Here is a 20,106-nt window from a genome sequence, read left to right on the forward strand (position 1 = left end):
GTTGAGCTTTGTGATTTTCATTTATCTAGTTTGAAACAATTCTTTTAAAATACTATACTAAAAGAAATACATGTATGTGAAACGAATGGGGTATTGGTTTTTTTTATATATTCAGTAATGTTACCGTTGATGGCCACGTTTACTTCGACAAGAACATTTAGTATTATAGGAGTAAAGAGGAACAACTTAATAACGTACAAATACTTCACGCGAAGGCCAGAGTCGCTTCCAACTAAGCATGTTCAGAAATACAAAGTTTGAAGTTGAACGTTTTCCTCTATTTTCATTTTTTTTTTTTTTACACTTCATTGATTTTTTTTAAATTTCACTAGGTTTTATAAGTATTCGAATATAATATAAACATAAAAATGTTTACTGCATGTTTTTTTTTTTTTTTTTGCTTCAGTCTATTAAATGTATACTTTTGGGAAAATGCATGTGTAACTACGAGAAATGTTTAATGTAGGGTTGTTTAATTATGTATAACAAAAAAATGTCTTTAAATCAACAAAATATTATTGTGTAATTACATCCATCTTTGATTGAAATGCTTTTAGAGGAATTGATTATCATGACCATTTTTAGACTGTATTGATCTCCTTTTTAAAGAAGAGCGGCTCTATATCAGAATACAGGAAAATGCCCAAGTTTAAAATGTAAAATATATGGACTTTTATTTTCTAAATAACAGTTTATGGTCAAAGACATCATGTCCAAAAATTTAAAGGGGCATGGTCACGATTGTGGTCAAATTTTATTTTTCTGTTTTTATTATTTACAATGCTTTATGAATGCATTTCAAATGATCAAATGAAATTTGGGTGCCTATCGATGAGTTTTAAGCAAGATACAGGGCTCACATTTCTTCGTCATGTAAACAAGGCTCGTGCCCTGTTTTTGTTTGCATAGGTTCAATATACCAGTAAACAATCTTTTTCAAGATGATTTGTCTATATTCTTATTCTTTTTAAGCATTGATAAACAGTTCCTAACGATTTACACATTCATTTTAGGTCTAAAACTGGAATTTTCACTTCAACATTCAAAATGTAAACAAAAGCTTTGTTTACATAGCGAGGAATTGTAAGCCCTGTAACTCGCTTATAACTCAACAAATGACATTCAAATTTTGGTTGCCCTATTAAAAATGCCTTACTGAAGCATTATAAATATTAAAATCGAAAAAATAATTTTTGACCAAAATCGTGACCATGCCCCTTTGAGGGATACCTGATGGTTAATTTGTTGACCATTAAGCCTTCTTAACGACCCGTATGTTATATGTTTTTAACTTAATAAGAAATTGTAAATATTTTTTTTTCTAACTAGTACCAGTTTGTGGTTGTCCATTGCATTTCTCAACTTGTTTGATAATTGTTTCAACACCAGGTGTGTTGAATAATTATCATCATTAAATATACAAACAAAATGCCTTGTTGAAATATTAAAATAAGGACAAAAGTTTTGATACCAACAGAAATAAACAAATGAAGTTTCAGTGGTTTTGATATATTTTAATTTAATTTAATTAATATTCTTGTTTAATATATTCTTTGATATATTTTAACCTTAATTCACTATAATGAAGATTACTTTGTTGTCACCTACCAATAATTTTTTAATCGTTCGAAAAAACGACAATCATTAACTATTTAACAGATGCTGCTAGAAAAAATGAGTCTGCATGTAATGAATGAATAAATATGATCATTATTTTTTTAATATGAATATTTGCTGTCTGTGGTGTTTTTATTTGTCGATAAAAAGTAGTTCCAGTAAGTTTGATATACATACGCAGTGATAGCACATATCATGGTGGTTACACGCCGTGGTAAACTTGTCTTTGTAGAAAAACGGGAGATTCAAGGGAACACTACATCCGTTTGTCCACACAGGAAAGTCGCAGGTCTGTGCAAAGACCAAACCACTCACTGAACTCAAAATCAAAGCGTAGACGAAGAAGCGGCTTCCACGTGATCGCTCTGAAATGAAATTTTCATGGGTTTAAAAGTTAAAGAAAGCTTATTAAACACGTCGCATTTAATGACATATAAGTAATTCACAAGATACTAGCAGGACCTACGTTGCATTTTACGGTCAGTCGTTTGTTTGGGGTTTTCTGCTTGCAAGACCACAAGTGTATATACTGTACTGATATATCCCACTGTATTTACGAGGTTTGTTACCAAAGTATATGTAAGGAATTACTGGACTTACATCAAACATGAAGGTCACTTACAGTACATGTTCCGTGCGTTTTATCGGTCAGTTGTAGATACATCCCCGGGGGTAGGTCTTGGGTAACAAGAAATCATCTTATCCAATATTGATTCTTTGCAAATAAGAGCATATTGCTTTATATGTCTAGAAGCATATAAGTTAATCTATATTGATTGGAATCTCCGAGGTAGTTGACACATACATGTATATTATTTAAAATAAAATGTGATAAAGCCTTATATAGAACTGTAAAACTTGCCGTTATTATAAGAGCCTGTAAGCATGTTGCAAACACGATTTCATGCTCTATTAAAAATGTTTCATTTTTCATGAAATTGCAATAAATGCCAGCTCTATTTAAAAATATGAATAATGCGTTTTTAATAAAATTGACTCATTTATCTATCAAATTAAGTTTCACCAATATTAAGTTTGAAATCTCACGTGCTATCATACACGGAAAGCAATATTTTTACTAAAGGAAAGCAAGGCTATTCCTAGTAGTATTTATTAAAGAGGTATCACATAATTTATAATGGGGTATAAAGCATGCATAGTGTACATGCATTGCGATTTGCCTCAAATTTCTCATTAAAAGTTAAGAATTCTTTTTGAATTAACATATTCTATTGCGTTTTATATTACGATGGGATTAATTGTCACAAGTTATAAAATCTTTTATAAAATTCTTCCTGTTCCAAATGCAAGTAAAACATAAAGGGACTTCAATTTGACCAATTCAACTTGATGATTATCAGGTTATGAATGATTAACGGATTATTAGTAGATAAGTTACAACCCTCAAGATAAATACAGACAACAGAAAAATGATCGTCTTTTTAAGCTCGTTTATTTAATGTTACATGTATCTCTATCGAAATAACTATTTTCTTCTTTTTTTTTGGGGGGGGGGGGGTGTAAATTTTTATTATTCTAAAAAGCCTTTTTGTGCAAATTAGAATATCAATTTACCAATTTTCACGTTTATACTGTAAATAACTATCTAAACTGTCTTCTTTCTTGTTCGTCAAACTTTCGAAATTCTGTTTTTCTCTCTACGTAACAATTTAGTTCTTCTGTAAAAGATATTGCAAAGTTGAAGGAAGGTTGGTTCGGTGAAAAAAGGACAGGTTATGTCAATCATAGGACATGTCAATCTGGCTTGTATTTTCAAGTTGAGAAATTTAGTATAATATATGAATCATATTCTTTTTTATAAAAAAAAAATGTTCATGTAAAATTGTTTATAAAACTACATAGGAAATAATTTATTGACTATCAGTACAAGCATTATTAATGATCAAAGAGAGGTAATCCAATTATTGCTCAATTTTTATTTCAGATTCATGTAAATCAAGGCACCCCAGTTTGTTATATGATTTATAGTAAACAAAGCGTACCATTGTCAATAGTTGAGGGTTGTGGGTACAAAAATTCATTTCCACGATGTGAAATCCGGAATTTTTATGTCCAGTTATCCGGTTCTAGGACGATTTTAGCCTTTATCCCGACAAGATGGACGACGATTTAAAGAAATTCGTGGGATCCCATGAAGAAAGACTTCTGCAAGCTGCGTTGAGCTCAAGCCGTCTCAAAACAGACCTTATAAACATTGTTATCAAATCGTGCAACGTTTTGAAACCTGTTTTATTTACTAATGCAGACGTCGTGCTTGAACTGATGAATCAATGTGATAAAGAGTTCGATGAAGACCAAGAAGGGTCGGAACTTACCGCTCTTAAGATCAGTTTTGAGAAGGTTTTCAATATGGACATCTTAAAAATGTTGTCTGCCAGCGGAGTAGGCGATGTTGATGATGAAGTGAAACCAGCGGTGTTAGCCATCATGAATTACTTGCACAGTAAGTGTATAGTAGTAAACATACACATGATACATGTATGTAATATATTTAGTATTACATGTACTATAAGCCCAAGTTTTTAAGAAGACAGACAAGTTCTGTTTAATTGATGAGTGTAACAGTATATAAATTATTATAGTGCCTGTTTGGGAAGGTAACAGTTGAAATTGTTTTCGAGGGGTGTCAATTTCAACTGATATCCTTCCAAACAGGCACTATTTATTTTATTATACTGAATGTCTTAATTTTAGAGATTTTATTTACTGCTTTTATATAGAAATGACGTGAATTCCATGGCGAACCCTACACGCATAATTTACGCGCATGAAACAATTCATTGTGTTACATGTTGCTACGTTTGTTGCTAACGCTGAGGGTAATACAATGTAGTATATAAATAGTGCCTGTTTAGGAGGGTAACAGTTGAAATTGACACCCTGAGAAAACCATTGTCAACCGACGGGAAGCGGAGGTTGACAATGGTTTTCGAGGGGTGTCAATTTAAACTGTTATCCTCCCAAACAGGCACTATTTATTTTATTATACTGAATGTCTTTATTCTAGAGAAATTATTACTGCTTTTACACAGAAATGTCTACGGCGAACCGTACGCGTATAATCTATGCGCATGTAACAATTCGTTGTGTTACCCGTTGCCAAGCGTGTTGCTAACGCTGAGGGTAATAGAACTGATTATCAACGGCATATAAACCAATCAGATTTCAGTATTTAACATGAAAGTATAATAAAACAGGTTATCAACTGCATCTAAACAAACCAGATTTCAGTATTTAACATGAAAGTATAATAAAGACACTTATTGCCTCTGCTGGGGTTTGATCCCGGCTCCTCTGGCACGCCAGTCCAGCACTCTTCTTTTTTTTTTTTTTTCTTTTATTGAAATTCAACATATTACACACTGTACATATCAATTCTTAAAAACAGCAATGTTTAATAAACAAATGAATTTATACAAAAGGACAAGTATAAAAAAATGAATATTAAAACACCCTCCGTTTCTTAAACTATATAGAGGGTTTCTGTATAAAAATAATTTGGAGAAAATATTGCCCTCTACCGATCGAGCTAAAGGGTAACCCACTAGCCAGAGCTAGTAGGAATGCCATATACCTCACTAGACTACATTAGTACCATTTCATTCTTCAGACATTAAACTACTGATGTGTAGAGATGATATCTATAGTGAAATGTCAAAGGAATTTTTTGGAATGAAATATTTGTATTGATTATGTTTGGAAATAAGATTCATCAGTCCAAAATAAGTGCAAGTTTTTTGTGCGTCATAAATTGCAACTGTTTAACACATATGGAACTGTAGCTCTCGGTTGTCCATTAGAATTTTTTCAGACTGGGAGCTACAGACCTGCAGCTATGGTATATATGCACAACAGTCATGCTTGTTACAGAAATAAATGGCATATAAAACTGTTGTGGGACTGAAAAAATAATTTGCGCTTTATAAGTCTTAATAAATCTTGATTTATGTATGACCCTAATGACCATTTTTCCAAGGACACATGTTTTGTAATCTGATGACTGCATGTTCCAATAAGAATACAAAATCAGGGTGCTGTTAATATATACCCAAGTGTTAACTGAGAGTGAAGAAGTTATCACACCAAGTTATGTTGCCACCCAGTTATCATGGCATGACATGTATTAATATTCTTGAATTACTGAGAGATCAACTTTTTCATAGAATTTTTACAAGAAAAAGATATCATGGTAGCCCGATGGCGACGGGCATTATCTAAGGCGTGTAACTGCATTCCCAGTTAGTTTTAGTTAGTGGAGTTTTACTAAGCGATGGACTGCGCTCTTGCGAAGTGCCCATGGCATGCTATTAAGTTTCACCTTGTTTACTGCGTCACTTTTTTAAAATTGTCAAGCATCACCAAAAATACTCAGGCACGTAGCATCAGGGGGGGCCTGGCCCCCCCACTTTTTCTCGCAGCAACAAATTTTTTAAAATTCACACATAAAAAAATGAATAACCATGGACTTAGCCCCCCCTTTTTTGGGAGTATGTAAATAATTGATATGAAAATAAGGAAATGAGGAGAAAAATTGAAGTTATATACTACTAGTAAGTAGGGTTAAGTTTTTAGCTCAGTAAATTGCATTGTAGGTGAGGAACTGTAGCTCACAGCATGATGTGCATGTCAACCAAATTTAGATCTACAGATTTGCAGCTATGCAACAGTAGTGTACTGAACTGACAGTGTACAGAATCATTGAAAAATGAGTTTATCTGACTGAAAATGGCAACATATATCCTAATGGCAAAACTTAGTATGGGAGACTTATGCAAACAAGTTATAAAAGGTCTCCAGGAAAAAGAACCCCTGATACCTACCCACATTTACCTCAATTTTTATTTTTATTTTAAACCCCTTCAATGTAATGTCCTCCTGAATTAAAAAATGGTCACTTTTGGGGGCATTTGTGTTTGTCAAACACAATCATGACAATATGTTGGAAATGTCTTGCCAATTCAGAACCATATAAAATTGCATACAATAAGTGCTATTCTCCATCAAAACTTTTTTTTATCATTTATTCAACAGACATAGAGTACCACCAGAATGCCATATACAGTGTGAAAAGAAAAGGAGGAGATACAGCCAGTGTAACAGCCGTTATGGCACATCATCTGTTCTCCCAGCTTATTCCAGGCAATAAATACTGTATCAACAACAGATCTAGAAATCTACCAAATGTCTGTCCATGTCAACAGCCAAACTGTGGAAAGGAAATCAAGGCGGGATGTACAACATTAGGTACTTATATGTTCAGTAAACTGCACTTTAGTAGGGCAGAAATCATGCTATAAAAAATTTGAGGTTTTGAATAAAAGAAAATAGATTTTGAAAATAAAATTTGAAGTTATTAAGCTATTTACATATGATTTATGGATGGCAGTAACAATAAAAATCAAAGTACTGAAGTACTAACGGGAGTTGATTTTATCGATTATTATTCATTTTAAAATCAACGATATGTTATTTTGCTTGGCAAGTAGTTTATAATCTGTATTTGAATTTCGCACACTTTCATAATACATGTATGAATTCTCGGACTATTCCGACAAGAATTTCGAAAAAAACCCTTTATGAATCATGTTGTGTAATATTTAAAAACAGAATTGATTCCATCAAATGTATCAGTAATCGAAATATTTTGAAAATTGTATGGATCTATGCAATAATGAACTCTAGTCTCGTTCAACCAATTGCTCAGCTGTTTTCGTTAATCTCCAACAAGCAAGAGGTACTCTCTGCCAACACCAGGTCGCGTGATAGCTTGATGACTCGACCTCTAAATATAGACTGACTCTCTGCTTGTCGGGGATTTATGGAGACAGCCGATGGTTGAACGAGACTATATTGAACTACGGCATAGGAATACATACGACTGCAAAAGATATCTAAATTGTTCGTACTATTTTTAAGGTATACCTAAATAAGTTTCATTACGTCAGATTTATCCATTATTTTCAAGAACTAGGTCTTTTCAGTTGTAATGATTTGTGATAAGGTCCAAACACTGTTTCAGTTTGCTTTGCCAAAGTAACTGCATAGGAGAGTTGATTAAAAATCAACTCCCAAAAATCATTTTATAAGGAAGCAAAACAGATACATGTGGTCTATTTATGAGCATGATGAGTTAAACAGGATTTGCTATGATAATTTGTAAATGACTGATGCATGAATTTCTGATAAATTAATGAAATAAATTTGGAATACAGATATACATTATAAATAAACTTTATTCTCAAATAGAAACAGTGCAAGAAAAATGTTTGCATTTTGTTTATGTCCTCGGATAAAAAAAAGTCCTCTTAAAATTATTTCTACTTAATTACTTCTACTTAATAATTTATTCTTTCAAAGTAATTATATCTTAATTAATTTTTACAGGTTCTGGTGAAACTTGGCATGGCTATGTAGACATTCTTATAAATGATACTATTGCTGTGTCTGTGATGAAAGATGGTGAAGGGACTGATGATGATGAGAACCCAGGACCATCGGCTCAAAAACAATTATGTAGAAGAAACAGCTGTGTTAGTCAGTACAAAGAAGATCCACATGAAAGACACAGTAGAGACTGTTTGTTGAAAATGAATGTTATAGATCAACTTATTGCAGAAACTATCACCAATGCTTTTTCACAAATGAATTTGACCAAGTCTTTGACTGGCTGGCCAATTCCTACCATTGGTTGCACAGTTGATCAGGTTGTTGTGTTTATGTATGATCCAAACAATGATGTGCTTTTACAGTCTATGGAACCAATTTCATGCTGGCAAACTGAAAAGATCCTCGATTTAACGACAATTATTTTCATTTGGATGATGTTAAATTTTCCAATCTTTATGTGCAAAAATCTTGCAGATGATTATGAATTTGATGTCTCTAATTTTCATAAACTTGCAGAGACTAAACTGAAAAGATATCAGAAAATAGTAAGTGGAGGAAATAAGAATTTGGATTTTGAAAATGATACGTATGCTGATGTTGTCATGCCCAAAATACATTACATTGCAAAACATGTTCAGAAGAGAGAGAAAAACTGATCGAAAGCTGTTGAGCAATGCAAATCACCTTTGATAGATTATTCTGTAATGTGTGTACATTGTAATTTTGATGACTGTGGGTAGATGTACATGTAAATTCTCTAAATTTTATTTTTTGGCTGTGTGTATTTGCAATCATTTTTTAATTATAATCTCCCCATGCCCTTTTCTTTGCCAAGTTGAAATAACCAGAGGGAGCACCTACTATTTTGAAACTTTCTTTGCCTGTATCCTATAATACTAGTATTTTAAAATGTTCCTCTATGATATAGAACTGATATGTTAAAATTACTTTTGCGAACATGTTGGATACACTCTCTAAATTAGATTTACATAGTTTCTTTTCAAAGAAATCTTCAATAAGTTTATGGACCCAAATTCGATATCTGATATTGCTATCTTATCCTCAGGGTCAGACACACAGTATTTTGGACATTTTGACTACCAGTACTTGTATAAAGAGTTCTTTCTTTTACAACATTTGAATTGAAATTTTTATTGAATAGAATAAAACTGAATTTCTGTTGGACTTAATTTTTTTTAATTTTCTTTCCTTTATTGTTATTAATTTGTGTATGGTCAATGTTTAGACTACATGTATAATTTAATTTGTACATCTACTGTAATTGGAATGGTCTTAAAAAGTTATGTTTGTAACAATCCTTTGCATGGCTTATGTACATTTAATGCTTCTTTAATAATTTTGTATTAATTGCATTTCATATTTTTGATGAAAAAAAACACAGTTTTTTTTACTTTTTTCATAGCAATGTCACATTTTTGTTACATGTTTTACTTAATACATGTAAGGTAATTTAATTTATCGATATACCACATGTATTTCTTAAACACATCTGTTTGGTACAATTTTGGAGTATTCTTGACAGAATTTATGTCAACTAATACCGGTATTAAAGTTCTTGTTATTTGTTAAAGGGTATTAGTGGTTTATAAAGCATTTATTTAACAACATCGGCATTCAAGGTTGATGGCTTTGTTTAAACTGTTTAGTTTGCTGGTATTGCAAGATGCCAGTTAAGATCAGGATGCTATTTGTAAACTTTATTTTTTTGTGCGAGTAACCATTTTTTTTGGCACATATACTCAGAAAATACTTTTATCAAAATATCTAGATCAAATATGCAATGATGATGTTTCAGGGAACTCGGATGACCAGTAATGCTTCTATTGCTTTAACTCCTTAGAAAACCCTAAACTTGATTATCAGAATAATTAATCTATAGATATATAGTAGATATCATGCTCCAAATTATGTAAATCAACTACATTAATAAATAAAAAAGTTTAAGTTTTGTGAGTAGGCTAACTTCTAAGAAACTACTACTTTCAGTCCAACTTGACTCATTTACGCACAGGTCATTCATTGAGGTGCATAAAACCAGGTATGCTCAAATTCCGGTTGAAAAAATAAGTTGTTTAGTAGGTGTCATTATTATGCAACGACAGAATAATAATTTTATACATCTCTATTTGCCGAAAGAGCAGAGAGGGACTGAAGGGTGGTAAACATGTTTTAAATCTCACTATAATTCATCTTTAAATATATTGTTTAGAACTATTCCTATCCGTAGAAGGCCAGGGTTGGCATTTTCATTCATCCAGTCATGCTTTTTTGCTTTTTTCGCGGCTTTGCCATACATTTCTACGGCCTCTGAATAATTCCCAAAATGCTCGTGACAAATACCAATGATGTTGTACGTAAGGAACGATTTGTCATTGTGTTCGTCATCATACGATATTGCAGACAAGTTTGACAGAGCCTCCGTTTGCTGGGTTTCATTACCACACACCTCAAAGCACAGAAATCTTAAGAAGTACAAATAAACCAAAGCTGGTGCATGTATTGGGCTCCATTCAGGAGGAATTATCTCCATCTCTAAGTTAATGGCCGCAGGCCACAAGAAGGATAATCGGATAATTTCAATGTCGGCCACGCAGCTCCGTTTCATTTTAGAGGACAGTGGGGAAAGCTCTGGGGAAATCACTTTTTGATAAAGCTTGCGCCGATTTAAGTTGTTAGATAATCTGGACAAATTTCGTAAATACACAGTAAAAGGCTTTATTCCACGCAATATGATATCGGTCATATTGATGCATTTCTTTAATTTCTTCAGGCAGAAATATAGGGTAGCTAAAGACAGTGTTCCACTGGTCATATCGGCTGAGCACCCAATTTTGAGAAATGCCTCGGAGAGACGCAGCGTGTCATATCGTTGTTTATTAAAACGTACTTTTTGCAGGATTCGAAAAACAATTTTCCCAGCAGTGTTTGATACCCTATGATAAATTTGTTTAACGGCATTGCTTTGAAGATTACTCAAAGTATCAAATGTATATGCGTTTTCAAAGTTTCGAAGATATCTTTGGGCTCGAGAGAAACTCATGTTACTAAAATATCCACTGCCCACGTTTTCAAAGAAAGCAAATTCGCTCATTGTCTTAAGATCATCTGATGTGAAATCAAGGGTATCGACAGATGCTGGCAATTCAGTAGTAACAATTATCTTCGCTGGTTTAAAAGATCGACAACTTAATAACTCGTCCAGTACGCCAATTTTAAGGTTGTGGAGTCGTTTAAGAATTCGTGCTCTATGTAATGGATTGACATTTCCTTGAAGTAGATTTCTCTCGGGAATGAAATAGTGAGGAATAAAATTCTTTCCGATCCACTCCTCAAGTTGTGTTAAACATTCCCGAATGCTCTCTTTCAAATTTCCCGCGCAAATGAAGTTCGGTAGTTTGTCCTCGCACATCCAAAACATCAATGTTTTTATCATGTATGAGGACACAATCCCCTTGCATTCAACCCAGTTGTTCAGTCCTTCGTGAATAAGTATTCGTAAAATCTGATAGAGCTTAAAAAGACTATGATCCATAGAATGCACTAAGGTGCATTCAGCAACGGAAAAACACAACTGCCATTCCAGATGTTTTGTGGCAGATTCTGATATGCCAACCGGTACACAGTGACATCCATCATGGAGAACTTTATCCAGCGTTTCTGGTCTTGGCCAGCATCTTGTTCGATCTCTTTGGAACCATTTCATGGCAACTGGTGGCCAGCCAAGGACAGGAAGAGCGCACGTACTGTTGTGTCCATCGTTTACAACGACCGGTCCCCGTGATCGGGCATTTCTTGATGTTGAAGACAAGCATTTGTCCAAAAATTTGGAGCTAGAAAAATACACCTGAAAGTCTTTGTTTGAGTCATATAGATCCTCTGAGAAAACTGGGCCTGTTATGTATCTAAGGATACAGTAACCTGAATCGACGTATTCTGCCAAAAGAATTGATTTGTTCCTACTAAATCGGTTTATTAAGGTTTCTTCTGATAAAACACATATGTTTCTAAATACGAAAAAATCGTCATTGCCCCTCGTTTGAAATTCGATTCCATCTCCAAGGCTACCTATCTTTCTTCGTTCAAATACATCACCTCGATTTGGTATTTCTAGCCAAGTGTGTTCGATGATTCGACCTATTTCTACACATTCTTTAAACCCCATCCAATGATCACAAATTCTCCACAAATACGACAACTTGTAGAACTCGGAATGGTCAACCATTTTAGAAGTTTTCTGCACAGAAAAAAGTAAATTATGCAAATAGATAGCAAATAGATTTGTGTATGTTTAAAAAATATCAGCGGGTCACTCGCCGGTGCGAGTTTGAATTTATAGTCCTCTTTTACTAAGTTACAAGTTATAAGACAACTGTACTGGTTGAATGTCAACAAGTTACCTACAGTAACACGTTTTATTTCTCAAAGGGAGAGTATTTTAAAACTAATGAGAGAGAGACAGAGAGAGAGAGAGAGAGTTTTCAGTGATATAGAAAAAGATTTATTGACATACCGTATTACTCTATCAGAAGCAATATTACTCTCGAGCTCAATTTTTTTCGAATATGTACACCCTTGATGTTATTTCGCCGCTTTGATCACAAAGCATATAAACCCTCAGGATTAAAGGAAATGTTCAGTCTAAACATTTTGAATAACCGGTATACAAAACATAGTTTAAATCCGATTGGTTTGTTTCCTTTACGTTATTAGCCTAATCTATAATCTATCACAGCGCTAGCTGAAACGTAGGGGTTCGTAATAAAATATTGACTCAAATATTTTTTCTGTGATTCTGCCGATTTCTTGTGAAATTTTGACTTAATTCTCAGTTTTAACAATTCAGTTTGCGAGATTTGATTATTGTTTTGCAGTTGTATTGTATGTATCTGTATTTTTCGTTTGTTTGTTTTGTATAACGTGTTAGTATATTTTAAGTATAGCTGTCTTTGTTGACCCTGCATCTGTATCACCCCTAAAGTGTATGATCAAATTGCTTTTACTTGTTACTCCTCTGAAACTGCAAAATAGAAACTTGCAATTTTCACCAGTCTATTTGTCTTATATTTTTGTTGCTGATTTAGAGATGCATTTTTTAAAATAGATATTATCATTATTGATCTTCTCACACTCCGTATTTCCAGTCCCTATTGATTGGATCATCGGTAACTCGATGAACGATTTGTAATTACCGGTATACTGTTAAGACCTGATTTCGAAGGTTTAAGAAATAAATGTTCATTGGATGATTAGAAATAAAAAAGATTTATTATTTGCAACTAGAATATATATACACCGGGATATAGGGAAGAATTTCGATTCAAATTAGAATATTTTAAATACAATGAAAATCGAATTTAAAAAAATTAAGTAGAAATTAGATAGCCGGATATCGGCTATTCGCATTAAAGTAAAAACAAGAATTTCTAAAAAAATTTAAAAAAGTTTACAAAAAATAATAATAATAATGAATAATGTACAGATTATTTAGACTATGCATTCTAAACGATAAAGTTGTTACAAAGTTCTTTATTATAATTTCTAAACTCTTTTCAGATCATTATCTAGAGCGTCTAACAAAGATGCCAGATTTGCTTTGCTTTTTATGACTGCATGTTAAAAATAAGATTTTGACCTTATATCAATCAATATTTTAAATGTTATTGTTTTGTAAAACATTTTCCATTACCTTTTTTTTTTTTTTAAAAACCAACTGGCGACGCTCTCATTTTCAACTACTGTGACGTACTGTGGGTCAGGTCTGCTGTTTGTGATTTTCTAGCTCAATCCTCTGTTTCAATTGTTTATATACAAGGATCAGCAAAATACCGAACAACACTAACAAATTTAATAGATATAAGGCTCTTCCTGATGTTCATATTAACACTGCACATTCACATTTGTAGATGGTATGAAGAGCCACTCTATGATTGAAAATGGGGTTTTTTTCTGAAAATTTTAAGGTGATCTTATAAATATTAGTAAAAACTGAATGGCATTTTTGTCAAGGACTTATCCCATTTTCTGATCCAATAGCAATATTTAAATAATTCAAGTTTGAAACAGGCGTACGATTAATTATACAATACAATGTATCATAACAATTTGCTTGATTATATAGAAATATCTTTATTCTGTGTATGCATTTAGGTGAAAGGAAGTCGCATAGCTGTAAAATGGTCTCCCAATTATAAGTGACCTGTTATCGCAGATAAAAATGATAAGGAATTGCGTATATGTCGGAACCGTTATAGGACATACAATGGCTTTTGCAATTTGTTTCCTCTTGCTTGTTTTGATTCATACAAATCAAGTTTTAGGATACGAAAATTCAAATTCTGCCCGGGGTAATGATGGTTCTATGAAAGACATACTTACGTCACAACAAAAGCAGATTGATTTTCTTGTTCAGCAGGTTTCCGAACTGTCTAAAGTGAGTAAAAATCAGAGGATCGAAATTGATGAACTAAAAAACGTGAATAGAAATCTGTTGCTTACAATCTCTGATTTAAAAAGATCGCATCTATCCATACAACATCAATGGTCTGTACGACTTGATGAAGAGACTATCGACAAAATGGCTGAAAGAGACGATCAAAGCGTTATCAGAAAAGGTTTGTTCATATAAAAGTAAAACATTATCATTTACTTAAACTTATTAATTATTAATGAAACACTAGTCATTTATTTAAGAAGGTAGCCTGGCATGTTTAGCAATCAAGTTCATTTGCTTTTATAGAAAGATTACTGCTTCCCAATCCGCAAACAACACACGTACCAAAAACTAATGTGGTTGCCTTCTATGCGTACATGTCGCAAGATTTTCCCAACCCGGGAGCCTCCCACACTTTGGTCTTCGACACAGTCGTGACTAACGTTGGTAATGGTTACCACAGCACCACGGGAGTTTTCCTGGCACCCGAAACAGGTGTTTATGTTTTCAGTTGGTCCATGCGGTTGTTTAATGGAGAGTATCATAGAGCAGAGCTAATTCATAACTATCAGGTGATGGGCGTGGCCTATCTGTATGCCCCTACTGGAGATCACACGGTCAGTGAAACAATTGTCATCCAGGTAAACCAAGGTGATGATGTATACCTCAGAACACAAGTCGGTGACAATAATGGAGATATTGAGAGTGGGAGTGGAGGACGTTCCATTTTCTCTGGCTGGAAACTGAACTGATTCAACATGGTTCACCAAACGGTTCCTTGCAAACTGATAAACTTTGAAATAGACATGCATGCGTCTTTTTTTATCTTTTATATAATTATTGGTCATTTGTTATAATAATTCTTGATTGTAATCGTAATTTAATAAATGAAAAGTATATATTTTGGTGTTAAAGTTTATAACGGGATGTTAAAAAAAACTATAAGAATATTTTTTACCATGCTTCCTAATAATTTTTTTAAAAAGCAGTACAGGAACATATATATTGTGTCCGTACGACGCAATTTTCAATTACCTTCATAACATTATACCGAGGTCAACGAGATTATTGCAATCTATATAGTTTGTTTGTATCCGGTGGATGAAATTAAAATGATTTATCTTTTTTCAATCAAGATGTTTAAATCCAATTTTCTTAAGGTCAAGATCTTGTGGTGACTACATTGGAAGGATTTCTTTAGTACTTGATATATCCTGATTCATTCTTTTTTTATCTTTACCATAGTACAGGGCTTTTGCAGGTCCAATTCATGTTAAAACAAAAATGATCTTAGCATTCAATTCAAAATCATGAAAAACCACTCCCAAATTGATATTCAGTCCAAGAGGTTATTATCTACAGGTACTGTGTTTACAGAGATTGTAGGCATTCTGGATTTATTTATATTTTAATATACAGAAAATGGCCTGCAATATTCTTACAATATTTTTGGGGTGTTTAGAAATGACTGTTTAAAACAAAATAGTTTTGCTACCGTAAGAGTTAAGCTTGTATGCATTTTACTAAAAACATCTTTTTTATCAAGCATTATTAAAACAAAAATCTTTAAGCGTTTTTAGATTCTAGATCTTGACCTTATAATATCGTCCAGTGTTAAAGTTAAAAAGAATATCTTTTAATAAAGCTTATTGCTATAATTGCTGTTGTTATTATTGAAAAAAAAAATACTATATGCATTATACGGAAGATATGCTATCATTATCACATTTCAGTATAACTTATCAAAATTCTGTTTGGAATTATTGAGGTGAAATGTGTTGTTATCTAATATTGCAGCCGACAGCTGTAAACTGTAGTAGGTGTCAAATCACCAAGGTCGATTTGAAGTCTATATATATTCACAAGCAGTGTCCAAGATTGATCTTATTTACGCATATATGTTTATTAACTAATTCCTTTTTATTGTCATTGTATATGTTAAATGAGACATTATTGAACAATTAACCTCACGCGATGCGTAAAAAATTTGTATTTTACATGACTGTTCGATTGTATTCTGTGCCTAATAGGTGACACATTTATTTTACTTTGACTACTTTGCATATATTCACAGATGGTGAAGCAATTGATCCGGTATATACCTAGAATTTTTCTTGCATTACTGTGGAATCATTAAAATTCGTGGGGGACAATTTTTGTGGATTACGGAAATTTTACAGGTTCGTGGGAACGTAATTTTGTGTATTTTCTTATGTCTACAAAAGAAGATATGACTTTATATATTATATTTATAACCCAAAAATAAAAAAAATTCGTGGCGGATTTTAATTCATGGTTGAGAGGTACCCACAAATTCCACGAAAATTGGACCACAACGAAATCTAATGATTCCACAGATTACAGCCCATGTTACTGAAAAACCACAATTGTTAATTTTAACAGAAAGTAGTTTATAGACAATATTTTGTTTAAATAAAGAGCTTACAAGTAGATAAAAGATAAAGCTGTAGTACTGTTTAAAAACAAGAATACTTGGACAGATAATAAAATCTGTTCTAAACATCGATGCAACGTTTTCAAGCCTTAATTCTTTTTATTGTAATACATTAAATACAATGCAAAATAACTATTTAATCAAACTCTTTAAGATGCACGTGTATCACCGCACTTAATCATCACACTGATAATTTCTGTCTCATCTCTCTAAAAGTTAGATTCAGAACTAAGCCTATTTGTAGAAGGCCAGGATTTGTTGTGAACATCCAGTGATATTTCTTAGCGTGTTTGGCACCATAGGAAAACATTTCAACAGCCTTTGCAAAATTCTTAACTTTTTTATGACAAATACCGATGATGTTATAAGTCAGAAACGATTTGTCATTGTGTTCGTCATCGTAAGAGATGACAGACAAGTTTGACAGAGCCTCCATTGTTAGAATATTATCACAACGCCTTTCAAAACACAAAAACCTTAAGAAATACAAGTAAACCAAAGCTGGTACCGATATCACTCTTATTTCAGGGTGGTATGTCTCCATCTCTAGGTCAATGGCAGCTGGCCACAGGGATGTGGATCTGATAATTTCAATGTCGGTCATACATCCCTTCCTCATTTTTAAGCACAATGGGATAGAATCTTTGAAAATAGCATCTTGGTAAAGCCTAAACCGACTTGAATTGTTTAAAAGGTATGGCAAAGTTCGTAAATAAACAACGAAAGGCTGAATTTCACGAAGAATTGCATCAGTAACAATTATGCACTTCCTATCTCTATTCAAGCAAAAATACAGAGTAGCAAGGGACAGTTTTCCACTAGTTACATCTATTGAGCACCCAATTTTGAGAAATGCCTCTGAAAGACAGATCACGCGATACCTTTCTTTATTTGAGTCTAAGTGTTGGCCTATTCGGAATGCTATTTTGCCAGCAGCATTTGCTACCCCATAATACATTTGTTTTAAGAAACTGCTTTGAAGATCACTCAAACTCTCAAATGTATATGTATTTTCAAAGATTCCTAAAACTCGAAGAGCTCGAGGAAAAAGTATACTACTAAATTCCCCTATGCTTTTAAAAAACACAAACTCGCACCTTGTCTTTAAATCATTTGAACTAATATCTAGAGAATCGATTGGTGGAAGTTGTACCACAGATGTAACTTTGTCAATTTTCATGAAAGATAGACATCCTAATAACACTCGTAAAACTTCGCCTTTTATAATTAAAAGTCTTTCTAGTATTCTTGATTTCTGTGACGGTCTTAAATTTCGTGCAATGTTTCTCTCTGGAATGAAATAATGAGGAACACAGTCCTTTCTGATCCAATCCTCTAGTTGTGTCAAACATTCTTGAATGCTCTCTCTCAAATTTCCCGCACAAATTAAGTTTGGTAATTTGTCCTCACACATCCAAAACATCAGTGTTTTGATCATGTATGAGGACACACCCCCTCTGCATCCATCATAATTGTCCACTCGTTCATGAATAAGGATTCTTAAGATCTGATAGAATTTAAAAAGACTGTGATTCATAGAATGTACTAAAGTACATTCAGCAACGGAAAAAGAGAGTTGCCATTCGAGATGTCTTGATGGAGATTGTGATTGGCCAACTGGGACACAATGGCATCCGTCACGTATAACTTTATCCAACGTTTCCTGTGTTGGCCAACATTGTTTTCTGTTCCTTGTGATCCATTTCTTGGCAACTTGTGGCCAGCCAAGGACAGGAAGCGCGCACGTGGTTCTCTCTTCAACGTTTACAACGACTGGTCCCTCCGAAAAAAAGTTTTTTGATATTACCTTTAAGCAATGATTTATAAATTTGAAGCTTGAAAAACATATTTGAGAGTCACTGTTAGAAGCATATAAATCTTCCGAGAATACAGGGCCAGTGATATATTTTAGGGAACAATAGCCTGGGTTAGAGTACTCAGCTAAAAACACTGATTTGCTTTCGAGTGATGGGTTCCAAAGAGACTCTTCTGATAAAACACAAGTGTTCCTAAATATCATGAATTGGTCACGCATACCTCTCTTATAATAAATGCCATCTCCATGAGCACCAATCTCTTTTCTATCAAATACATCCCCTCTGCTTGAAATTTCTAACCAAGTTTGATCAGCGGTTCGACGTATGTCGACAAATTCCTTAAAACCCATCAAATAATCACATCTTCTCCACAAATACAAACATTTGTAGAATTCAAGCTGTTCATCCATTTATTGACTAAGTGGGTAGCCTAAAAAAATAATGAAAATTATAATTATTTGTTCATACTTACTTCCAACCAGTTTAAGGAAACATTCGATGTTTTATTAGATGTTAATGTTTTATCTTTAATCTTTATCTTAATACTTTTTTTGTAAGATGTACATGTCGCCAAAAAAGTTATGGTCGGTGGAAGTGACCATTTTAAAAAAGAACTATTTTGATCTTCTTTCAAAGAAGAATTCTATATAAAAATATAGGTAGATACTAAAATTTACGACTCAAGTTTATGGATTTCTTCTTTACTGAAGTATACTTTATTGGAAATAAATCAGATCTCAAAATGTTAAGTAATCTAGTGGTTAATGTATTGACCAGCCAGGTTCATTAAAGATTAAAGTAATGAACGTCAAGCTGAAATCACCGATAAAATAAATATACCACAAGGTAAGAATGTAAGTACGATAAGATCGAATATAGACGCCAGTCAAATTTGTACCCATACTGCGCAATGATAAAAATATGTATACGTAAGATGGGCGAACATTATCATGAAATAAGCATAAGGCCTGGGCACTACTTTAGGATAAAACGATAAGAAAATACCTTTAAGATATATTGATTGTAAGTATATGGATGTTTAATCAATACTACTGTGTTCCAAAAATATCTACGCAATATGTATGAATTAATAAACAATTTAACAGTTTTTTCAAAATGCAGAAGACTATAAATTTCCGTGTCACATTGATAGAATGGCTTACCTTAATTGAAAAAAGGACCTCACCTTGACATAATATTTGGATAATTTTCAGCGTTTATAGTGTACAACACGTTTCAGCTGTGTCAATTATTTGTGTTGCAAATCAACTAACTTGAGAATTGTCAGAGATCGAGTCAAAGGTTTTACAAAAAATGACAAAATAGTTCGTCACAGATTAATATAAACTATATATAGT

General features: G+C 33.1%; 1 protein-coding gene across 1 annotated transcript; it reads left to right on the forward strand.

The window, feature by feature from the left end:
* The first annotated feature begins 3,705 nt into the window (after positions 1 to 3,705).
* LOC105317576 (uncharacterized) lies at positions 3,706 to 8,959 on the forward strand. Its single transcript, XM_011414258.4, has 3 exons — positions 3,706 to 4,081; positions 6,670 to 6,882; positions 8,023 to 8,959. The coding sequence occupies exons 1-3, from the start codon at positions 3,736 to 3,738 to the stop codon at positions 8,679 to 8,681; spliced, it is 1,218 nt and encodes a 405-aa protein (XP_011412560.4). The 5' UTR covers positions 3,706 to 3,735; the 3' UTR covers positions 8,682 to 8,959.
* The last annotated feature ends 11,147 nt before the right edge of the window (positions 8,960 to 20,106 follow it).

The sequence above is a fragment of the Magallana gigas genome, chromosome 9, assembly GCF_963853765.1.
Source record: "Magallana gigas chromosome 9, xbMagGiga1.1, whole genome shotgun sequence".
NCBI classification, from domain to species: domain Eukaryota; kingdom Metazoa; phylum Mollusca; class Bivalvia; order Ostreida; family Ostreidae; genus Magallana; species Magallana gigas.

Bases quoted from the DNA above. Each gene is read 5' to 3' on its own strand.
- LOC105317576 (XM_011414258.4), top strand. From the start codon at position 3,736: ATGGACGACGATTTAAAGAAATTCGTGGGATCCCATGAAGAAAGACTT. The intron at 4,082-6,669 runs GTAAGTGTATAG...TTTATTCAACAG, and splicing joins CATCATGAATTACTTGCACA to ACATAGAGTACCACCAGAAT. The intron at 6,883-8,022 runs GTACTTATATGT...TAATTTTTACAG, and splicing joins GGCGGGATGTACAACATTAG to GTTCTGGTGAAACTTGGCAT.